Source organism: Pholis gunnellus, assembly GCF_910591455.1.
Source record: "Pholis gunnellus genome assembly, chromosome: 4".
Lineage (NCBI taxonomy): Eukaryota > Metazoa > Chordata > Actinopteri > Perciformes > Pholidae > Pholis > Pholis gunnellus.
Window position 1 is genome coordinate 138,230 of NC_136530.1, and position 21,103 is coordinate 159,332.

At 43.5% G+C, this 21,103-nt stretch overlaps 1 protein-coding gene across 2 annotated transcripts; it reads right to left on the reverse strand.

The window, feature by feature from the left end:
• Positions 1–1,307: 1,307 nt before the first annotated feature.
• Positions 1,308–19,422, reverse strand: tmem259 (transmembrane protein 259). 2 transcript variants are annotated; one of them, XM_079157529.1, is made up of 12 exons: positions 19,127–19,422; positions 15,883–16,283; positions 13,526–13,837; positions 11,827–11,953; positions 11,023–11,133; positions 10,263–10,385; positions 7,662–7,762; positions 7,442–7,499; positions 6,146–6,229; positions 4,709–4,841; positions 3,653–3,752; positions 1,308–3,286 (listed from the first exon to the last, which is right to left on the reverse strand). In XM_079157529.1, the coding sequence occupies exons 2-12, from the start codon at positions 16,096–16,098 to the stop codon at positions 2,546–2,548; spliced, it is 2,106 nt and encodes a 701-aa protein (XP_079013655.1). In that variant the 5' UTR covers positions 16,099–16,283; positions 19,127–19,422; the 3' UTR covers positions 1,308–2,545. The 2 variants fall into 2 exon arrangements, with proteins under 2 accessions (XP_079013655.1, XP_079013654.1); XM_079157528.1 differs by having other exon boundaries at positions 11,773–11,953.
• Between the last annotated feature and the right edge of the window lie 1,681 nt (positions 19,423–21,103).

Below are 21,103 nucleotides of genomic sequence, written 5' to 3' on the forward strand. Positions count from 1 at the left end.
CGGGTGCATCGTGGGAGATGTAGGAGCAGGAGACGGGCTTAACGTCTCTTTTATCTCTACACCTGAATTTAAGAGGTTTGAGGATGTTTCTCTCTTTGTTGATGCTCCAGCAGTGACGTTCTTTCGTTTTGTTTTCCATAACAGACGCTGTGTGGTTGTGATTATTACTGAACATGATCTCTGCTGCCCTCTGGTGGACACGTGAGGTATTACCTGCTCACTTTGGTTTTGTGGCTCCAAAATGTGAATCAGGATTTCCAATTGCTGGATATTCTTTTCCATTCCTTTCCTTTGTCTACTACACACCATGTCTACACACCATGTCTACACACCATGGGGTACATGGTATCTTAATTGGATCCTCGTTTCCCTCACTTGGCTCCTTTCCTTGAGTCTTAGTCCCTCCCACCAGGGATGCATGGAGAGACGCAAGGAAACCATGCGAGGAGAGAGGAAACAAGGAAACATGTTTTAGGAGACATGAGACGTCCTTTCCTCTGAAGCGTCACGTGAAGCGACGTCTGTTTCTGATGACGAGGATCAGCTGATCACATCTGGATCAGCTGTCAGTCGGCTTTAACAGCTGGAGAGACTTTAGAGAAGTGTGAGTCTGTTCACATGATCACTGGACTAATAATAGTAACTAATAACACTAATAACTCATAAACACACAGTGATCGTCTCTGTAGTCTGTTAAACTGTGTTTATGAGATCAGGATCATTTCTATCTGCAGAACGTGTTTTACTGATTTATGAATATTTGCGTCTGAACGTTTTAAACTGTGACTGTGACGTCATTATGAAATAACCAGAACATGATTGTTTCTGTTAAATGATGAAACTCTGAATGATCCTCACGTGACTGAATGAAATGATGATCAATGATGTAAAGATCTCTGACTCTCATCCTTTCATCATGAAGTTATTGAGGAAACATCACATCATGGACAGATCTGATGTTTCCCTCAGATCTACAGATATACCGGTCTACAGGTCTACCGGTCTACAGGTCTACAGATCTACAGGTCTACCGGTCTACAGGTCTACAGATCTACAGGTCTACCTGTCTACAGATCTACCGGTCTACAGGTCTACCGGTCTACAGGTCTACAGATCTACAGGTCTACAGGTCTACAGATCTACAGGTCTACCTGTCTACAGATCTACCGGTCTACAGGTCTACAGGTCCACCGGTCTACCTGTCTACCGGTCTACCGGTCTACCTGATACTTTACAGTGATCCGGTCCCTTGTGAACGGGTGAGATGGTCCACTTCCTGTTTGCAGACAGAAATAATGAGTCGTTCACAGGTTTGTGCAAACAGCTGTTGCACTGGTTTACTGGACATTTAAATACAGTTTGATGAGTTTCAGGCTTTAGAGCTAATGAGGTCTACAGTCATCCAAGAGGCACGAAGAAGAAACAATAACTCAGTCCGTCACTTTAGTTCAGTCTCTGGTGCCAGTGTCACACTTTAGGCTCCGCCCCCTCCGCAACACAAATGTTGAATAAATATATATACTGTATATATAAATATATATACTGTATATATAAATATATATACTGTATATACAAGTATATTTATACATGTTCTGGGATGATGATGATGAAATGTGACTTTATTTCATTAATAATTCATCTGTTTAAATAAATGAGTTTAAAAGAATCAACATTAACATTTACGTAACGACTAGAAGCACCTGAACGCACCAGCAGATGTCTCATTTCTTTCTTCGGTTCCCTGAACGCATCACAGTGACAGCAGGAGGCGGGGCCTAAGTTGTGACACAGCTGGCATCATATTGCACAACCAATCAGCTGGCTCCACTGCTGAGGTCTCTGTCTGTCCACAGAGGGTTATTGATAAGGCATCGGTCCACTACAACCACTTCCTGTTCTCAACGGTTCTTCAAAATAAAAGCATGGAAACAGTTCTTCAGTCTGTCAGAGTCAGGGCTGATCAACAGAGATTCACTGATCAATAACTGATCCAGGACTGATCCAGGACTGATCCAGGACTGATCACCAGGACCGGTCTGTGGGACTTCCTGTCTGTGTCTCATTGGTTCTCAGTGAAACAGCTGATCGATGTCGATCAATACTCAGGAGGAAACAGGGACTACTTTCACCAGCGGATGAATCCACATGAGGCGCTCTAGTGAGTGTGATGATGATGATGATGAAGGATATTGGAAACATTCTGAACATGAAGATTTATACTTTAAACGATCTGATTTCTATCACAATGAAACAGATTTTTATAATAATAATAACTGAGTTTATGGATCTAACAGATATCTGTGTTCTCTGAAGATGGTTCTGGACTGTTCTGGACTGTTCTGGACTAGATTCTACAGTCAATCTGGTTTCCAGGTGAAGTGAAAACTCTGTGGCCCCTCAGACGAGTCCCGTGGCCTCTTGTGGGGCCCCGAGCCTCAGCTTCTTTAGCAATCACTTGTTTGTTTGACATCAGAAATAAAATTGATCAGCCAACCGCTGATCAATCCCCTGATCAGCTGACAGACTGAGGACTAGACCTGGACTCTCAGGACGGGGTCTGTGGCGCTCTGCAGTCTGAACCTGGACTCAGTGGGGGGGGGCAGTCTGTCTGTGAGGGAGTCTCCTCCATAGGCCCCGCCTCCTCCATAGGCCCCGCCTCCTCCACCTGGAGCCCTCTGATTGGAGAGCTGGGCGGCAGATCGGCTCCTCCTGCTGTGGTTTTCATTTCAACAGAAACAGCTTTCTGATCGTCTTCACCTCCTCCACCTCCTGCTGCTCCTCCACCACCACTTCCTCCTGCTGCTGCTGCTGCTGCTCCTCCTCCCGTTGCTCCTCCTCCTTCCATCCAGATCCCAGCCAGCACACTGACCTCTGCTGCTCCTGCTGTCCCTTGCCCTCCAGGTGCGCCTCCTTCGTCCACGGTGTCAGCGGAGGAGTGCTGGTTGGAGGAGGACAGAGCTTCAGTGATGATGGCCGCCGTCTGAGCGACCCAGTTCAGCTCCGACCTCACCTCCCCTCCACCTCCTGGTGCTGCTGGGGATGAAGAGGTCTGGGGGTTAGTCTGAGCCTCCTGCTGGGTGCTGTTGGGTCCCGGTCCCGGTCCTGGTCCCGGTCCTGGTCCTGGTCCTGCAGCAGCAGCAGCACTGTTGTTGTTGTTCAGGTTGTCCTGCAGGGCCGTCTGGTTTGCCTGACCCGCCTGCTGGTTCTGAAGCAGCATCTCCTGGATCCGGATCTGCTGCAGGATGGCAGGAAGCTCGTAGTGGTGGAAGAAGTAGATCATGGAGTGCTGAGGAAGAGGAAGAGGAAGAGGAGTTAATGACAGGAAGTGACTCCTTTCTGCATTAAAGCGTCAGAAAGACATTTCCAAAGATGACATTATTGTTTTATAAAGTCTCAGTTTAACACGTATCTCCACACCATCATGATCTCAATCAATGATCAACATGAATATTCATATTCTAGAGGAGAACCCGGATCTTCATGGAACTGATCCAGACTAACAGCTCGTCATCAGGCTAAAACATCTCATTCATAGTCATGCTTTGGTTCTTTGAGGTTTGATTTGTATGAAGCTGTCTAACGTCAGTGCTCTTAACATGAGATGACTCCGTATGATGGTGATGAAGGTGATGAAGAGGACGGTGGTTCTGACCTGGATGAAGAGCCAAGAGGTGACCAGGGCCAGGCTGCTGTACTGCCCGTTGAAGCGGTAGTGATACGCGTAGAATGCAAAGTGGTAAAGATAGAAGAACCTGAGGAACAGAGACACGTTCATGTTGAAAACCATCATCGCTATGAGAGTCCTTCACATGTACAAACATCTCTGGACCATCGACCGGAAGACGTAGTCACACATTAGCTCGTAGAGTTCTGCTTTTTGGGCTTTTGGGACCAGAAGCGACAGGAGACGGTGGAGCTAAGTATACAAGTAGAGACCTGTCAATCACAGTAAGCCCCGCCCCTAAAGCATCCCCTGCTTTATGGTCTGTGTGACTCTAAATGGACCATCATGTACTAAATGAACATCATGCTGTATTGAAGAAGACTTGAAACTAGAGATTGAGACCATAAACTCATGTTTACAATGTTTACTGAGGTAATAAATCAAGAGAGAAGTAGAGTCATTTTCTCATAGACTTCTATACAACCAGAGGAGTCGCCCCCTGGTGGACACTAGAGAGAATGCAGCTTTAACACTTGAAGCTCTGAAGAACCGGAGGTCGTCTCCTGCTTTGGATCAAGCCAGAAAAAGTGACCTTTTTTCAGATTTTTGATGTTCCACGCATGTTAGCTCATATTATTATTATTATTATCTCCTACACACTTTGTGCTGCTGCATTTGGTGGACGTGTGAAGATCTGTCTGCAGCATCATCATCTACCTATAAAGGAATCTCTGTGGTCTGTGTCATGAAATCTGAAGTAAAGAAGTAAAGAATGAAACACCAAAGTACGGTTACCTTTAGTACTAACTTGTCAGTGTTATTTCTGGTTTGTGATTATTTGTTTCATGTATCACGTGGTCGCAATGATCAACGCCGACTCGCCCGTCAGGTTAGTTTACGAGTCCAGAGAGCAGCTGAATGATCGTCACGCACTCAAAATCATCCCCCGCCACGTTGTTTCCACTGTGCTGCGATTGGTCCGTACCTCTGGGAGGGGTTTGAATTGAGCCAATGATGTGAGCCCGTGTTGGTCATGTGACTAACCTCAGCCAGTGGCGTTTGCTGGTATTGGTGTGACAGCAGATGGCGTCGTACTGATCGGCCAACCAGACGATGAGGATGATGTAGAAGGCTGTCGTCGTGTCGTTGAAGAACTCGGACATGATGGCCTCCATGCCTGATGACAGGAAGTCAGGATTTTACTCTTTCAGCTGCACAAAACCTCCAACAAATCACTGGCTTCAGACTCCAGGAGAACGTCTGATGTTCCTCATGAAGCTCTGCAATAACCCGCGGACCCAACAGCCTCGACTCAGGGCTCGACTGCTAGAGTCTGCATTTAACTGCCTCCAGTCAGACCAGGACTGTCTACTCAGGTCTAGTCACTAACGGGGAGACTAACGGGCGGACCTGGACCTCCAACCAGTAGACTATTGAGAATTAAACAAAGCGCAGCTTTTCCAGCCTTTACGGTACTCAGGAAACACACCGACCAAGCACATGCTTTGTAAATCACATCACGTGATGCTGCTCAGCCAATCACACGTGTGTTCTGATAAACTTCCTGAATCAAGTGAGATTCACACACACGAGTAAGAGAGCGAGTAGTTAGAATAATACGTGAGTCAGTTATTTCACACGACGTTCTCCAAAAAGAGAACAGAGTCTTTAACCACGAACAGACTCTGAAACGTGAATTCTTCACACGGTAGAACCAGCAGGTCTCATGTGTTCAGAGGCCATCACGATTATTATGAACTCTTCTTAGAGCTGAAACAAAGTCACAGATAATAAACAATATGATCAGAATCCTGAAACGCATGAATTCACTTCCCAACAATGACGTGAACAGAGAGGAATAGAGCTGAAACGAGTGGTTCCATTAGTCAGATCATCTTCACACCTGAATGAACTGAATCTAAATGTAGTTAAACTTTATTTTAAGATAAACGTTTTTCAAAAGCTTTCTGTTGTGTCAGTTATTCTTTAATCCAGTTCTTATTTTACTTGAAACAAGAGAAGAACTCTTTATTAATAGAGTATTTATTATTTATAATAATAATATTTAATAATAATATTTAATAATATTTAATAATATTTATAATAATAATAATAATAATAGTATTTATTATTTATAATAATAAATACTGTTGAGATATTATTCAACTGAACTTTCTTTAATTGATCTCGGTCGGTTGTTTTACTACATGCAGGCGTTGAACTGTTGGCTACTTTAATATATATGGAACTAAATCATAGAACAAGTTATTGTGAAGTTCTGGACCTTTAATGAGGGAATTCTCTCTAAATGGAGCTCGTTGAATTGAATACATCTGATCTAGACTCTGAATTTAACTGCTTCCACTCAGGACGTGACAGACTTGGATTCAGGTGGAACCCTGTAGCTCAACTGTTCAGACCAGGTTTAATATTAGGACTAGACTTCAGTCCGGTCCTGTCTAGACTAGGTACTGGACTTACCAACGAGAGCCAGGATGACTGTGAGCAGAGGGGCTGCTGGGAAGGCGATAGTCATGTTCATCTCCAACATCTGAAGAAGATCCACTGAGGGGGGACAGACCGAGACCACATCAACACACAGCTGATGGTTTAAAGACAGAGTTAATATATTCTGTACTAACACAAGTACTCTGTTCAAGTACCGAATCATGTTATGTATTTAAAATGAAAAACAAGTCAGTTATCAGAGCAAACTGGACCAGACTGAACAACATTGTGTTATATTAAACCTTTCTGGACTGAACAATGAACTGGTGTGGACTATACTGGACTACAATGAACTGGTGTGGATTATACTGGACTACAATGAACTGGTGTGGACTATACTGGACTACAATGAACTGGTGTGGACTATACTGGACTACAATGAACTGGTGTGGATTATACTGGACTACAATGAACTGGTGTGGACTATACTGGACTACAATGAACTGGTGTGGACTATACTGGACTACAATGAACTGGTGTGGACTATACTGGACTACAATGAACTGGTGTGGACTATACTGGACTACAATGAACTGGTGTGGATTATACTGGACTACAATGAACTGGTGTGGACTATACTGGACTACAATGAACTGGTGTGGATTATACTGGACTACAATGAACTGGTGTGGATTATACTGGACTACAATGAACTGGTGTGGACTATACTGGACTACAATGAACTGGTGTGGATTATACTGGACTACAATGAACTGGTGTGGATTATACTGGACTACAATGAACTGGTGTGGATTATACTGGACTACAATGAACTGGTGTGGACTATACTGGACTACAATGAACTGGTGTGGACTATACTGGACTACAATGAACTGGTGTGGATTATACTGGACTACAATGAACTGGTGTGGATTATACTGGACTACAATGAACTGGTGTGGATTATACTGGACTACAATGAACTGGTGTGGACTATACTGGACTACAATGAACTGGTGTGGATTATACTGGACTACAATGAACTGGTGTGGATTATACTGGACTACAATGAACTGGTGTGGATTATACTGGACTACAATGAACTGGTGTGGACTATACTGGACTACAATGAACTGGTGTGGATTATACTGGACTACAATGAACTGGTGTGGATTATACTGGACTACAATGAACTGGTGTGGATTATACTGGACTACAATGAACTGGTGTGGATTATACTGGACTACAATGAACTGGTGTGGACTATACTGGACTACAATGAACTGGTGTGGACTTCTGTATGGAAGTGAGGTCTCAGATTAAACTGACCGATGAAGACGAAGATCTGGTGGTGAGAATATCTGAGCAGCATGGACACTGACAGAGTCTGAAAAAGACAAAACATGAGTTACATATTTCTGCTTTCCTTTAAATCTTCCTCTTTATTCTAAAACACCGCCTCACACTGACATGTTCATATCAAAGTCTAACCTTTGACCTTCATGTATTTAAAACTGTCAGACATCACCGATAAAACGTATTCACTCACGAATATGACCATGATGACGAAGGCGGCCAGGTAGGAGGTTCTGGCCATCCACATGCTGACAAAGCGGTAATGTTCTCCAGACACCACATTTCTCAGGAACCCTGCAGAGAACCACACTGTGCCATCAACAACCTGCTGATGACTTAGTTTCTAACTCACTGAACTACACACACCAGGTTACAGATTACTGATTCCATAATCGCTGGTCTCTGATGGAAACGAGGGATTAGAGAGCGTTAGGTTCTGAAATCAGAGTGAGGGACTAGAGGAACTCAGGTTCTTTAATCAGAGTAGGGGACTAGAGGAACTCGGGTTCTGTAATCAGAGTAGGGGACTAGAGGAACTCGGGTTCTGAAATCAGAGTGAGGGACTAGAGGAACTCAGGTTCTTTAATCAGAGTAGGGGACTAGAGGAACTCGGGTTCTGTAATCAGAGTAGGGGACTAGTGGAACTCAGGTTCTGTAATCAGAGTAGGGGACTAGAGGAACTCAGGTTCTGTAATCAGAGTAGGGGACTAGTGGAACTCAGGTTCTGTAATCAGAGTAGGGGACTAGTGGAACTCAGGTTCTGTAATCAGAGTAGGGGACTAGTGGATCTCGGGTTCTGTAATCAGAGTAGAGGACTGTAGAACGTCAGGTTCTGTAATCAGAGTAGGGGACTAGATGAACTCAGGTTCTTTAATCAGAGTAGGGGACTAGTGGAACTCAGGTTCTGTAATCAGAGTAGGGGACTAGTGGATCTCAGGTTCTGTAATCAGAGTAGAGGACTGTAGAAAGTCAGGTTCTGTAATCAGAGTAGGGGACTAGTGGAACTCAGGTTCTGTAATCAGAGTAGGGGACTAGTGGAACTCAGGTTCTTTAATCAGAGTAGGGGACTAGAGGAACTCAGGTTCTGTAATCAGAGTAGGGGACTAGTGGAACTCAGGTTCTGTAATCAGAGTAGGGGACTAGTGGAACTCAGGTTCTTTAATCAGAGTAGGGGACTAGTGGATCTCGGGTTCTGTAATCAGAGTAGGGGACTAGTGGATCTCGGGTTCTGTAATCAGAGTAAGGGACTAGTGGATCTCGGGTTCTGTAATCAGAGTAGGGGACTAGTGGATCTCGGGTTCTGTAATCAGAGTAGGGGACTAGATGAACTCAGGTTCTTTAATCAGAGTAGGGGACTAGTGGATCTCGGGTTCTTTAATCAGAGTAGGGGACTAGTGGAACTCAGGTTCTGTAATCAGAGTAGGGGACTAGTGGAACTCAGGTTCTGTAATCAGAGTAGGGGACTAGTGGATCTCGGGTTCTGTAATCAGAGTAGAGGACTGTAGAACGTCAGGTTCTGTAATCAGAGTAGGGGACTAGATGAACTCAGGTTCTTTAATCAGAGTAGGGGACTAGTGGAACTCAGGTTCTGTAATCAGAGTAGGGGACTAGTGGATCTCAGGTTCTGTAATCAGAGTAGAGGACTGTAGAAAGTCAGGTTCTGTAATCAGAGTAGGGGACTAGTGGAACTCAGGTTCTGTAATCAGAGTAGGGGACTAGTGGAACTCAGGTTCTTTAATCAGAGTAGGGGACTAGAGGAACTCAGGGTCTGTAATCAGAGTAGGGGACTAGTGGAACTCAGGTTCTGTAATCAGAGTAGGGGACTAGTGGAACTCAGGTTCTTTAATCAGAGTAGGGGACTAGTGGATCTCGGGTTCTGTAATCAGAGTAGGGGACTAGTGGATCTCGGGTTCTGTAATCAGAGTAGGGGACTAGTGGACCTCGGGTTCTGTAATCAGAGTAGGGGACTAGTGGATCTCGGGTTCTGTAATCAGAGTAGGGGACTAGATGAACTCAGGTTCTTTAATCAGAGTAGGGGACTAGTGGATCTCGGGTTCTTTAATCAGAGTAGGGGACTAGTGGAACTCAGGTTCTGTAATCAGAGTAGGGGACTAGTGGAACTCAGGTTCTGTAATCAGAGTAGGGGACTAGTGGAACTCAGGTTCTGTAATCAGAGTAGGGGACTAGTGGATCTCGGGTTCTGTAATCAGAGTAGAGGACTGTAGAAAGTCAGGTTCTGTAATCAGAGTAGGGGACTAGTGGAACTCAGGTTCTGTAATCAGAGTAGGGGACTAGTGGATCTCGGGTTCTGTAATCAGAGTAGGGGACTAGTGGATCTCGGGTTCTGTAATCAGAGTAGGGGACTAGTGGATCTCGGGTTCTGTAATCAGAGTAGGGGACTAGTGGATCTCGGGTTCTGTAATCAGAGTAGGGGACTAGTGGATCTCGGGTTCTTTAATCAGAGTAGGGGACTAGTGGAACTCAGGTTCTGTAATCAGAGTAGGGGACTAGTGGAACTCAGGTTCTGTAATCAGAGTAGGGGACTAGTGGAACTCAGGTTCTTTAATCAGAGTGGGGGACTAGTGGAACTCAGGTTCTTTAATCAGAGTAGGGGACTAGTGGAACTCAGGTTCTGTAATCAGAGTAGGGGACTGTAGAAAGTCAGGTTCTGTAATCAGAGTAGGGGACTAGAGGAACTCAGGTTCTATAATCGGAGCAGGGGACTAGAGGAACTCAGGTTCTGATGGCTCAGGTTCTTAGTCGGGGCTGGAACAGGCAGGTGATGTCTCTCTACCTTTATTCTCCTCGTTCTCTGCGAGCGCCTTCACGCTGGACATCAGGATGTCATCGTAGCCCAAAAACTCGTCGAGCAGGAAGCGACTGAAGCCGTCACCGAAACACTCGTCCTTCATGGGATCTGAACAGGTGAGAAGTTTCATCAAAGGTGTGAGAGTCACGTGACTGTGAGGCAGACAGGTGTTCAGTGTTCTCTTCTCATTTCTCTATTTTGTGCCTCCTCGTCTCCTCCCTCCTTGATCTCAGCGCTCCACCTTGAAGGACGTCCCAATGCTAACATGCATCTCTAGGAGCTAAGAGGCTTCTGGAGGAGCTATACGTAAGGAAACACTGGTGCATCCTTTAGGGAAGTCTTTCAACACCCGTGAGGAATAAATAGTGGTGATACACAGCTGAATAATCTGAAACCATACTCTACATGCAACTATTGATTTTGTTCTCAAAAGTTATATATATTTAAGATGATCAAACTTTCTGTCCTTTACAGTTTGTGTAGCTCACTCTGTTCTAACTGCATTCATTAACATTTTCACCTGATATTAATAATGTTGTTATCTTGATCGTAGCTACATTAAATTCACCTGCTATTGTGAATTTAATTAATATTAAATATACTATATATATATATATATCTCGTCTCTTCCTCGCCTCCTCCACTCTCATCTCCTGTGGCCTGGACTAAGATGCGAGGAGAGAAGGTGAGGAAAGGAATCAAGGATATACAAACTGGGAAATGAGAAAAGCCTTCAGTGTCTTACCCAAAGTAACGACCATGACGGGGATGTTGAGTCTCTGTCTGGTGGTCTGAGACAAACGCAGGAAGCCGTACTCCAGAGAATACTCCACGATGTACTCCTCCTGAGGCCACACTAAGGAGACAAGAACATGACTACTTTTAGGACACCAACAGACATGACTACAGTATCTGAGGAGGTTTATCTTCATCATGAACTCTTCAGACACCAACAGACATGACTACAGTATCTGAGGAGGTTTATCTTCATAATTAACTCTTCAGACACTAACAGACATGACTACAGTATCTGAGGAGGTTTATCTTCATCATGAACTCTTCAGACACTAACAGACATGACTACAGTATCTGAGGAGGTTTATCTTCATCATGAACTCTTCAGACACTAACAGACATGACTACAGTATCTGAGGAGGTTTATCTTCATCATGAACTCTTCAGACACTAACAGACATGACTACAGTATCTGAGGAGGTTTATCGTCATCATGAACTCTTCCTCTTGTTCTGGTTTACAGTCACTGAGACTGCTACCACCTTCTAGGGTTAAGGAGAATCTCAGATCTCTACAGGTGGAGGAGGAAGAAATGAGGAAAGAGGGAGGTGGAGAAGGAGAGGAGGGAGGAAAAGGAGGAGACAAGGAGGAGGAGGGGAGAGGAAGAGGTGTAGAGGAGGTAGAAGGAAGGAGGAGAAGGGACAGGGAGGAGGAATGAGGAGGAGAGAGGAAGAGCGAGAGGAAGAGGAGGAGGGTTTACCTGCTCTGGTCATCATCTCCAGCTCAGACACTGAGTCCTTCAGCGGCTGCATACCTTTAGTGGTCTGGCTGAAGGAGACGTCCTGGCTGTCGTTCACTCCTGCTCCTCCTACTGCTCCTCCTCTTCCAACACCTCCTCCAATCAGAGACGGCTTCAGACGAGGCTCAATGTCCAGCTCAAACTGCAGGAGAAAACAGAGTAGAACTATTCTATAAAAGAACGACTCTGAAAACTACTCGGGGACGGCTCTGAAAACTACCCGGGGACGACTCTGAAAACTACTCGGGGACGACTCTGAAAACTACTCGGGGACGACTCTGAAAACTACTACGAGGACGGCTCTGAAAACTACTCGGGGACGACTCTGAAAACTACTCGGGGACGACTCTGAAAACTACTCGGGGACGACTCTGAAAACTACTCGGGGACGACTCTGAAAACTACTCGGGGACGACTCTGAAAACTACTACGAGGACGGCTCTGAAAACTACTCGGGGACGACTCTGAAAACTACTCGGGGACGACTCTGAAAACTACTCGGGGACGACTCTGAAAACTACTCGGGGACGACTCTGAAAACTACTACGAGGACGGCTCTGAAAACTACTCGGGGACGACTCTGAAAACTACTCGGGGACGGCTCTGAAAACTACTACGAGGACGACTCTGAAAACTACTCGGGGACGACTCTGAAAACTACTCGGGGACGACTCTGAAAACTACTACGAGGACGGCTCTGAAAACTACTCGGGGACGACTCTGAAAACTACTCGGGGACGACTCTGAAAACTACTCCGGGGACGACTCTGAAAACTACTCGGGGACGACTCTGAAAACTACTACGAGGACGGCTCTGAAAACTACTCGGGGACGACTCTGAAAACTACTACGAGGACGGCTCTGAAAACTACTCGGGGACGACTCTGAAAACTACTCGGGGACGACTCTGAAAACTACTCGGGGACGACTCTGAAAACTACTCGGGGACGACTCTGAAAACTACTCCGGGGACGACTCTGAAAACTACTCGGGGACGACTCTGAAAACTACTACGAGGACGACTCTGAAAACTACTCCGGGGACGACTCTGAAAACTACTCGGGGACGACTCTGAAAACTACTCTGGGACGACTCTGAAAACTACTACGAGGACGACTCTGAAAACTACTACGAGGACGGCTCTGAAAACTACTCGGGGACGACTCTGAAAACTACTACGAGGACGGCTCTGAAAACTACTACGAGGACGGCTCTGAAAACTACCCGGGGACGACTCTGAAAACTACTCCGGGGACGACTCTGAAAACTACTACGAGGACGGCTCTGAAAACTACTCCGGGGACGACTCTGAAAACTACTCCGGGGACGACTCTGAAAACTACTACGAGGACGGCTCTGAAAACTACTCCGGGGACGACTCTGTAAACTACTCCGGGGACGACTCTGTAAACTACTCCGGGGACGACTCTGTAAACTACTCGGGGGACGACTCTGAAAACTACTCGGGGACGACTCTGAAAACTACTCCGGGGACGACTCTGAGGACGACTCTGGACGACTCTGAAAACTACTCGGGGACGACTCTGAAAACTACTCCGGGGACGACTCTGAAAACTACTCCGGGGACGACTCTGAAAACTACTCGGGGACGACTCTGAAAACTACTCGGGGACGACTCTGAAAACTACTCGGGGGACGACTCTGAAAACTACTCCGGGGACGACTCTGAAAACTACAGGGACTATCTGCTCACCTGCACTGAGCTGTTGTCAAACATCTCCAGGGTCATCTCCTCCTCGTCCTCTTCCTCCTCCCGCAGCGCTGCCAGGCTGAGTCCCACCACTCCTCTCGGTCCTCCTCCTCCCTCCTCAGCCTCCAGCTCCTCCTGGAGGCCCGTGGAGTCGTAGTACTGCAGGAAGACCGGGGCTCGGCTGGAGTTCCTCTGGATCTCCACCCGCAGGATGCCGTCCCGAGGCCAGCGCTCCCTCACCACCTCCAGACAGTTGATGGGCGAACGAGAGAAGGCGATGTGAATGTAGGCGAGGATGAAGAGGACGAAGAGCGCCTGAGCAGGAGCACAGAGGAGTAAATAACAGTAGTAACATAAGATGTTAGTCAGTGGAGCTCATTTAACTTTCACACATCAAAAACATTTTCATCATAGTTGCTATTGATGCCTTTACTTTGATGATCGGGCTGAAGACAGTTTGATAATCTCGGGCTTAAGCAGGCAGCAACCTCCGGTTCTTTAAAGTTCTTCAAAGCTTCATGTGTTAAAGCTGCATTCTCTCTAGTGACCATCAGGGGGCGACTCCTCTGGTTGTATAGAAGTCTATGAGAAAATGACTACTTCTCTCTTGATTTATTACCAGTCAGGAAAATTCTGTTGTTGGTGTTTTTCAGGCATATTTGTTTCTGTTGTCCAGAAGACACTGGATGGACTATAAGTTTCAACATGACTTACATGAGATGCTGCTGTTAACAGAAGATGACAAACGTTAAGGTTTCATGAAGCCCATCCTGACTCAGAAACCGTGTTATATCTTTACTAGAGATGCACCGATCTGACTGCTGACCAATCAGTGTCAGATTTCAATTATTTGCAGGTCACATTTCCACATCTGTGCCGCTGCTCGACATATCAGAGACGTTTCACACCTTGTGTTATATATTTAACTCTATAAAAGACGTTTCACACCTCGTGTTATATATTTAACTCTATAAAAGACGTTTCACACCTCGTGTTATATATTTAACTCTATAAAAGACGTTTCACACCTCGTGTTATATATTTAACTCTATAAAAGACGTTTCACACCTCGTGTTATATATTTAACTCTATATCAGAGACGTTTCACACCTCGTGTTATATATTTAACTCTATATCAGAGACGTTTCACACCTCGTGTTATATATTTAACTCTATATCAGAGACGTTTCACACCTCGTGTTATATATCTAACTCTATAAAAGACATTTCACACCTCGTGTTATATATTTAACTCTATATAAAAGACGTTTCACACCTCGTGTTATATATTTAACTCTATATCAGAGACGTTTCACACCTCGTGTTATATATTTAACTCTATATAAAAGACGTTTCACACCTCGTGTTATATATTTAACTCTATATAAAAGACGTTTCACACCTCGTGTTATATATTTAACTCTATATCAGAGACGTTTCACACCTCGTGTTATATATTTAACTCTATATCAGAGACGTTTCACACCTCGTGTTATATATCTAACTCTATAAAAGACATTTCACACCTCGTGTTATATATTTAACTCTATATCAGAGACGTTTCACACCTCGTGTTATATATTTAACTCTATATCAGAGACGTTTCACACCTCGTGTTATATATTTAACTCTATATCAGAGACGTTTCACACCTCGTGTTATATATTTAACTCTATAAAAGACATTTCACACCTCGTGTTATATATTTAACTCTATATCAGAGACGTTTCACACCTCGTGTTATATATTTAACTCTATAAAAGACATTTCACACCTCGTGTTATATATTTAACTCTATATCAGAGACGTTTCACACCTCGTGTTATATATTTAACTCTATATCAGAGACGTTTCACACCTCGTGTTATATATTTAACTCTATATCAGAGACGTTTCACACCTCGTGTTATATATTTAACTCTATATAAGAGACGTTTCACACCTCGTGTTATATATTTAACTCTATATAAGAGACGTTTCACACCTTGTGTTATATATTTAACTCTATATAAGAGACGTTTCACACCTCGAGTTATATATCTAACTCTATAAAAGACGTTTCACACCTCGTGTTATATATTTAACTCTATATAAGAGACGTTTCACACCTTGTGTTATATATTTAACTCTATATAAGAGACGTTTCACACCTCGTGTTATATATTTAACTCTATATAAGAGACGTTTCACACCTTGTGTTATATATTTAACTCTATATAAGAGACGTTTCACACCTTGTGTTATATATTTAACTCTATATAAGAGACGTTTCACACCTCGTGTTATATATTTAACTCTATATCAGAGACGTTTCACACCTCGTGTTATATATTTAACTCTATATAAGAGACGTTTCACACCTTGAGCAAGACGAAGAACTCAAAGACCCTCCTGAAGGACGGAGGGAATAGTCGGGCGTATGTGACGGCCATCTTGAAGAAGAGGGCGTGGAAGAGGCGGTCACGTACGTTGATGAGGGGGTTCTGGTTGATGTTGGGGTTTCGAATCCTGTTGGGTCCCATGTTGTTGTTGTTGTTCAGAGGGACGTTGTTGTTATTGGCCTGGTTGTCAGACATGATCTCGGTCTCTGGATTATTCAGCTCACTGCATAAACTAACAGCTGATTCTAGGTCAGCATGGCTGCTGACAGGAGTCCTCAGAGTGAAGGTAGAACGTTGACCTCAGATCAGGAGAAGAAGTTCTCCACAGAATTCACACCAAGCTGAGAGCTGATGGACTCAACTTCTTTACACAGATGGCACTGAAAATAATTCAATAAACACTTTGATTATTACACTGAAAATTTCAGATATTAAGTTACAAAAATACTAGGCAGTAATAAAATAAAGGCAGTAATGTTCAGTAAATAAAGGTAGTAGAGTAGTAAAGGTAGTAGAGTTCAGTAAATAAAGGCAGTAGAGTTCAGTGAATAAAGGTAGTAGAGTTCAGTGAATAAAGGCAGTAGAGTTCAGTAAATAAAGGTAGTAGAGTTCAGTGAATAAAGGCAGTAGAGTTCAGTAAATAAAGGTAGTAGAGTAGTAAAGGTAGTAGAGTAGTAAAGGTAGTAGAGTTCAGTAAATAAAGGCAGTAGAGTTCAGTGAATAAAGGTAGTAGAGTTCAGTGAATAAAGGCAGTAGAGTTCAGTAAATAAAGGCAGTAGAGTTCAGTGAATAAAGGCAGTAGAGTTCAGTAAATAAAGGCAGTAGAGTTCAGGAAATAAAGGCAGTAGAGTTCAGTGAATAAAGGCAGTAGAGTTCAGTGAATAAAGGCAGTAGAGTTCAGTGAATAAAGGCAGTAGAGTTCAGTGAATAAAGGCAGTAGAGTTCAGTAAATAAAGGTAGTAGAGTTCAGTGAATAAAGGCAGTAGAGTTCAGTGAATAAAGGCAGTAGAGTTCAGTGAATAAAGACAGTAGAGTTCAGTAAATAAAGGCAGTAGAGTTCAGTGAATAAAGGTAGTAGAGTTCAGTGAATAAAGGCAGTAGAGTTCAGTGAATAAAGGCAGTAGAGTTCAGTGAATAAAGGCAGTAGAGTTCAGTAAATAAAGGCAGTAGAGTTCAGTGAATAAAGGCAGTAGAGTTCAGTAAATAAAGGCAGTAGAGCAGTGAATAAAGGCAGTAGAGTTCAGTAAATAAAGGCAGTAGAGTTCAGTAAATAAAGACAGTAGAGTTCAGTAAATAAAGGCAGTAGAGTTCAGTGAATAAAGGCAGTAGAGCAGTGAATAAAGGCAGTAGAGTTCAGTAAATAAAGGCAGTAGAGTTCAGTAAATAAAGACAGTAGAGTTCAGTAAATAAAGGTAGTAGAGTTCAGTAAATAAAGGCAGTAGAGTTCAGTAAATAAAGGTAGTAGAGTTCAGTAAATAAAGGCAGTAGAGTTAAGTAAATAAAGGCAGTAGAGCAGTGAATAAAGGCAGTAGAGTTCAGTAAATAAAGGCAGTAGAGTTCAGTAAATAAAGACAGTAGAGTTCAGTAAATAAAGGTAGTAGAGTTCAGTAAATAAAGGCAGTAGAGTTCAGTGAATAAAGGCAGTAGAGTTCAGTAAATAAAGGCAGTAGAGTTCAGTGAATAAAGGCAGTAGAGTTCAGTAAATAAAGGCAGTAGAGTTCAGTGAATAAAGGCAGTAGAGTTCAGTAAATAAAGGTAGTAGAGTTCAGTGAATAAAGGTAGTAGAGTTCAGTGAATAAAGGCAGTAGAGTTCAGTGAATAAAGGTAGTAGAGTTCAGTAAATAAAGGTAGTAGAGTTCAGTGAATAAAGGTAGTAGAGTTCAGTGAATAAAGGTAGTAGAGTTCAGTGAATAAAGGCAGTAGAGTTCAGTGAATAAAGGTAGTAGAGTTCAGTGAATAAAGGTAGTAGAGTTCAGTGAATAAAGGCAGTAGAGTTCAGTGAATAAAGGCAGTAGAGTTCAGTGAATAAAGGCAGTAGAGTTCAGTGAATAAAGGTAGTAGAGTTCAGTGAATAAAGGTAGTAGAGTTCAGTGAATAAAGGCAGTAGAGTTCAGTAAATAAAGGCAGTAGAGTTCAGTAAATAAAGGCAGTAGAGTTCAGTGAATAAAGGTAGTAGAGTTCAGTAAATAAAGGCAGTAGAGTTCAGTAAATAAAGGCAGTAGAGTTCAGTGAATAAAGGTAGTAGAGTTCAGTAAATAAAGGTAGTAGAGTTCAGTGAATAAAGGCAGTAGAGTTCAGTAAATAAAGGTAGTAGAGTTCAGTGAATAAAGGCAGTAGAGTTCAGTAAATAAAGGCAGTAGAGTTCAGTGAATAAAGGTAGTAGAGTTCAGTAAATAAAGGCAGTAGAGTTCAGTAAATAAAGGTAGTAGAGTTCAGTAAATAAAGGTAGTAGAGTTCAGTAAATAAAGGTAGTAGAGTTCAGTGAATAAAGGCAGTAGAGTTCAGTAAATAAAGGTAGTAGAGTTCAGTAAATAAAGGTAGTAGAGTTCAGTGAATAAAGGCAGTAGAGTTCAGTGAATAAAGGCAGTAGAGTTCAGTGAATAAAGGCAGTAGAGTTCAGTGAATAAAGGTAGTAGAGTTCAGTAAATAAAGGTAGTAGAGTTCAGTGAATAAAGGTAGTAAATAGGTAGATACCAGTTAAGAAACGCAGTATCAACTCAAGAGGTCTTATGGCTGTTTCACCAGCCTGCCCCCCAACATGTTATGACATTACATTGTAATCATTACATGTAACAACATTACATGTAATGTAATAACCTAAACATGTTGTAATAACATAACATGTTGGGGGGCAGGTTGGTGAAACAGCCATAAAACCTCTTGAGTTGATAACTAGAAACGCTGTATCAGTGATCAGATTTAAGTTTAGGAACATTTAGGAGACCAAAGATAATCAATACTGAATATAATCGATAGTGTTTGCTCCATCGGATCATTACACGTGTCAAAACAAGGAGATGCAGTGAGAGTATGTATACGTGTGTGAAAATAAAGATATATATATATATATATGTGTGTGTGTGAGTGTGTATGTGTAAACTGCTGTATAGAGTCATGTAGTTTTGAGGCCTGCTGTCTCTTCAGGTAAACATCCTAACTAACTCTGCTGTGTATCTCGGTGCTAAGATTAGCTGTAGATGATTAGATGTCGCTGTATAATTACCTGTTATTGTCCGCATCTGTGTGTCCATGTTAACGGTTCCTCTCTCCAGTGTTTTCATCCGAACAAACAGCAGGTAGCTTAGTGCTACACAGGGAGCTAACACTAACGGAGCTAGAAGCAGCTAACGCTAGCTAACTGTAGCCGTGCAGTGCTGTTAGCTACAAGCTAACAAAAGCTAGCAGGACTCTGGAGAGTCATTGTAGTTTAATCTAAAGCCGTCAGGAGCTAACAACAGCTAACAGTAGCCAACAGAAGACCATAGACTGTATTCAGGAGACTGACGGCTCCTTATGAGTTCAGACAACAACCATACCGGAAATACGGGTCCTACGTAGTGTGGAGCATAAATCCTGAGTTGTGTCTGCCAGGTGCAGAACAAGACCCACATAGTCTATATCAGTGTTTTTCAACCTTTTCTGATCCGCGGCACACGTTTTACAGTAAAAAGATCCCGCGGAACACCAACAACCAAAAACGTTACAAAATTACACCTTTTAGCACAATATAGCATCTATGCCATGGTGTCAAACTCAATCACAGAGAGGGACAAAACAACAGGACTACGTTGAGGGCCAAATAGAGTCACCATTTAATAAATAGGACAGAAGGGATATTGGACAAAGTGCAAACAGAATACATGTTTAGGCTACATTATGGTATGCATATGTTCCAGAGCCAGATGTTTGGCATCTTCTCTTGGCTGCAGTTCATTAATATCTGGGGTTCGGTTCTGTGGAAACCCTCAGTGTGGAGTGAAGCTGTGCATCAGTGAGACTGCTGTGTGTTTATGTTCATCTTCATCACAGAGAGAAGCTGCTCACACGCTCTGCATGTTGGAAAGCACACACCTGTGTGAGCAGGTACAGTAGGCGGAGTGAAGGCATCGCTTCAGGATGAAGCTTGTAAACTGTGCAGCGCCCACAGAGTCACACTTTGCCTTGAGTGTCATCACACTGGAGGTCTATCAGCTCCATGTGGATGTGCACAGGAGCTCTTTCCACTTCAACTGCAAACGGATCGCTGAGCAGTTCAGATTTACATTTCTGAGCCGCAAAGTCGGCAAATCGCTGAGTGAACTCTGAGCCGAGTGCGCCAGTTATCAGCAACATGCGCAGTGTGAACACAGCGGAGGAGACTTTTACTGCACCACATGTCTGTGACGTCACGTCCCTGAAGCTGGAGGTTCAGCAGTGAGACGCTTCGTTATGTTGCACATGAAGCAGCTCACATCACCACGTGTGGTCCTGGAGCTCTGTGGTGTTCAGTTCTGATGAACATGATGTTCTGTTGGGCCGTTGTACCGAGGGCCGGATACATGCTGACAACATAACGACCAGATCTCAATGTGTTGGTCCTCACGAGGCTTCATCTGGGTTCTGTTGTTCAGAGTCTGCATGTTTCCTTTTCAAATATTTCTCCATCGCTGTTCGTCTTGTCACCGCAACCTCTCCCGCGTCATTTAATTCTACTGTTTACGTATCAGACCCACATAGTCTACGTATCAGACCCACATAGTCTACGTATCAGACCCACATAGTCTACGTATCAGACCCACATAGTCTACGTATCAGACCCACATAGTCTACGTATCAGACCTACATAGTCTACATATCAGACCCACATAGACTACATATCAGACCCACATAGTCTACGTATCAGACCCACATAGTCTACGTATCAGACCCACATAGTCTACGTATCAGACCCACATAGTCTACGTATCAGACCCACATAGTCTACGTATCAGACCCACATAGTCTACGTATCAGACCCACATAGTCTACGTATCAGACCCACATAGTCTACGTATCAGACCCACCAGTGGTGGCCTTCAGGGCCTGCAAAGCCTTCTCTGCTGGCCTAAACAGAATCACAAAGTTATGGGTCAATATCACTATAAAGTGCCTTTGGTGTCCTCATCAGAATCACTCAGTCATCATGAAAATGTAGCAGAATAATGAAACTCTGAGGTCTTAT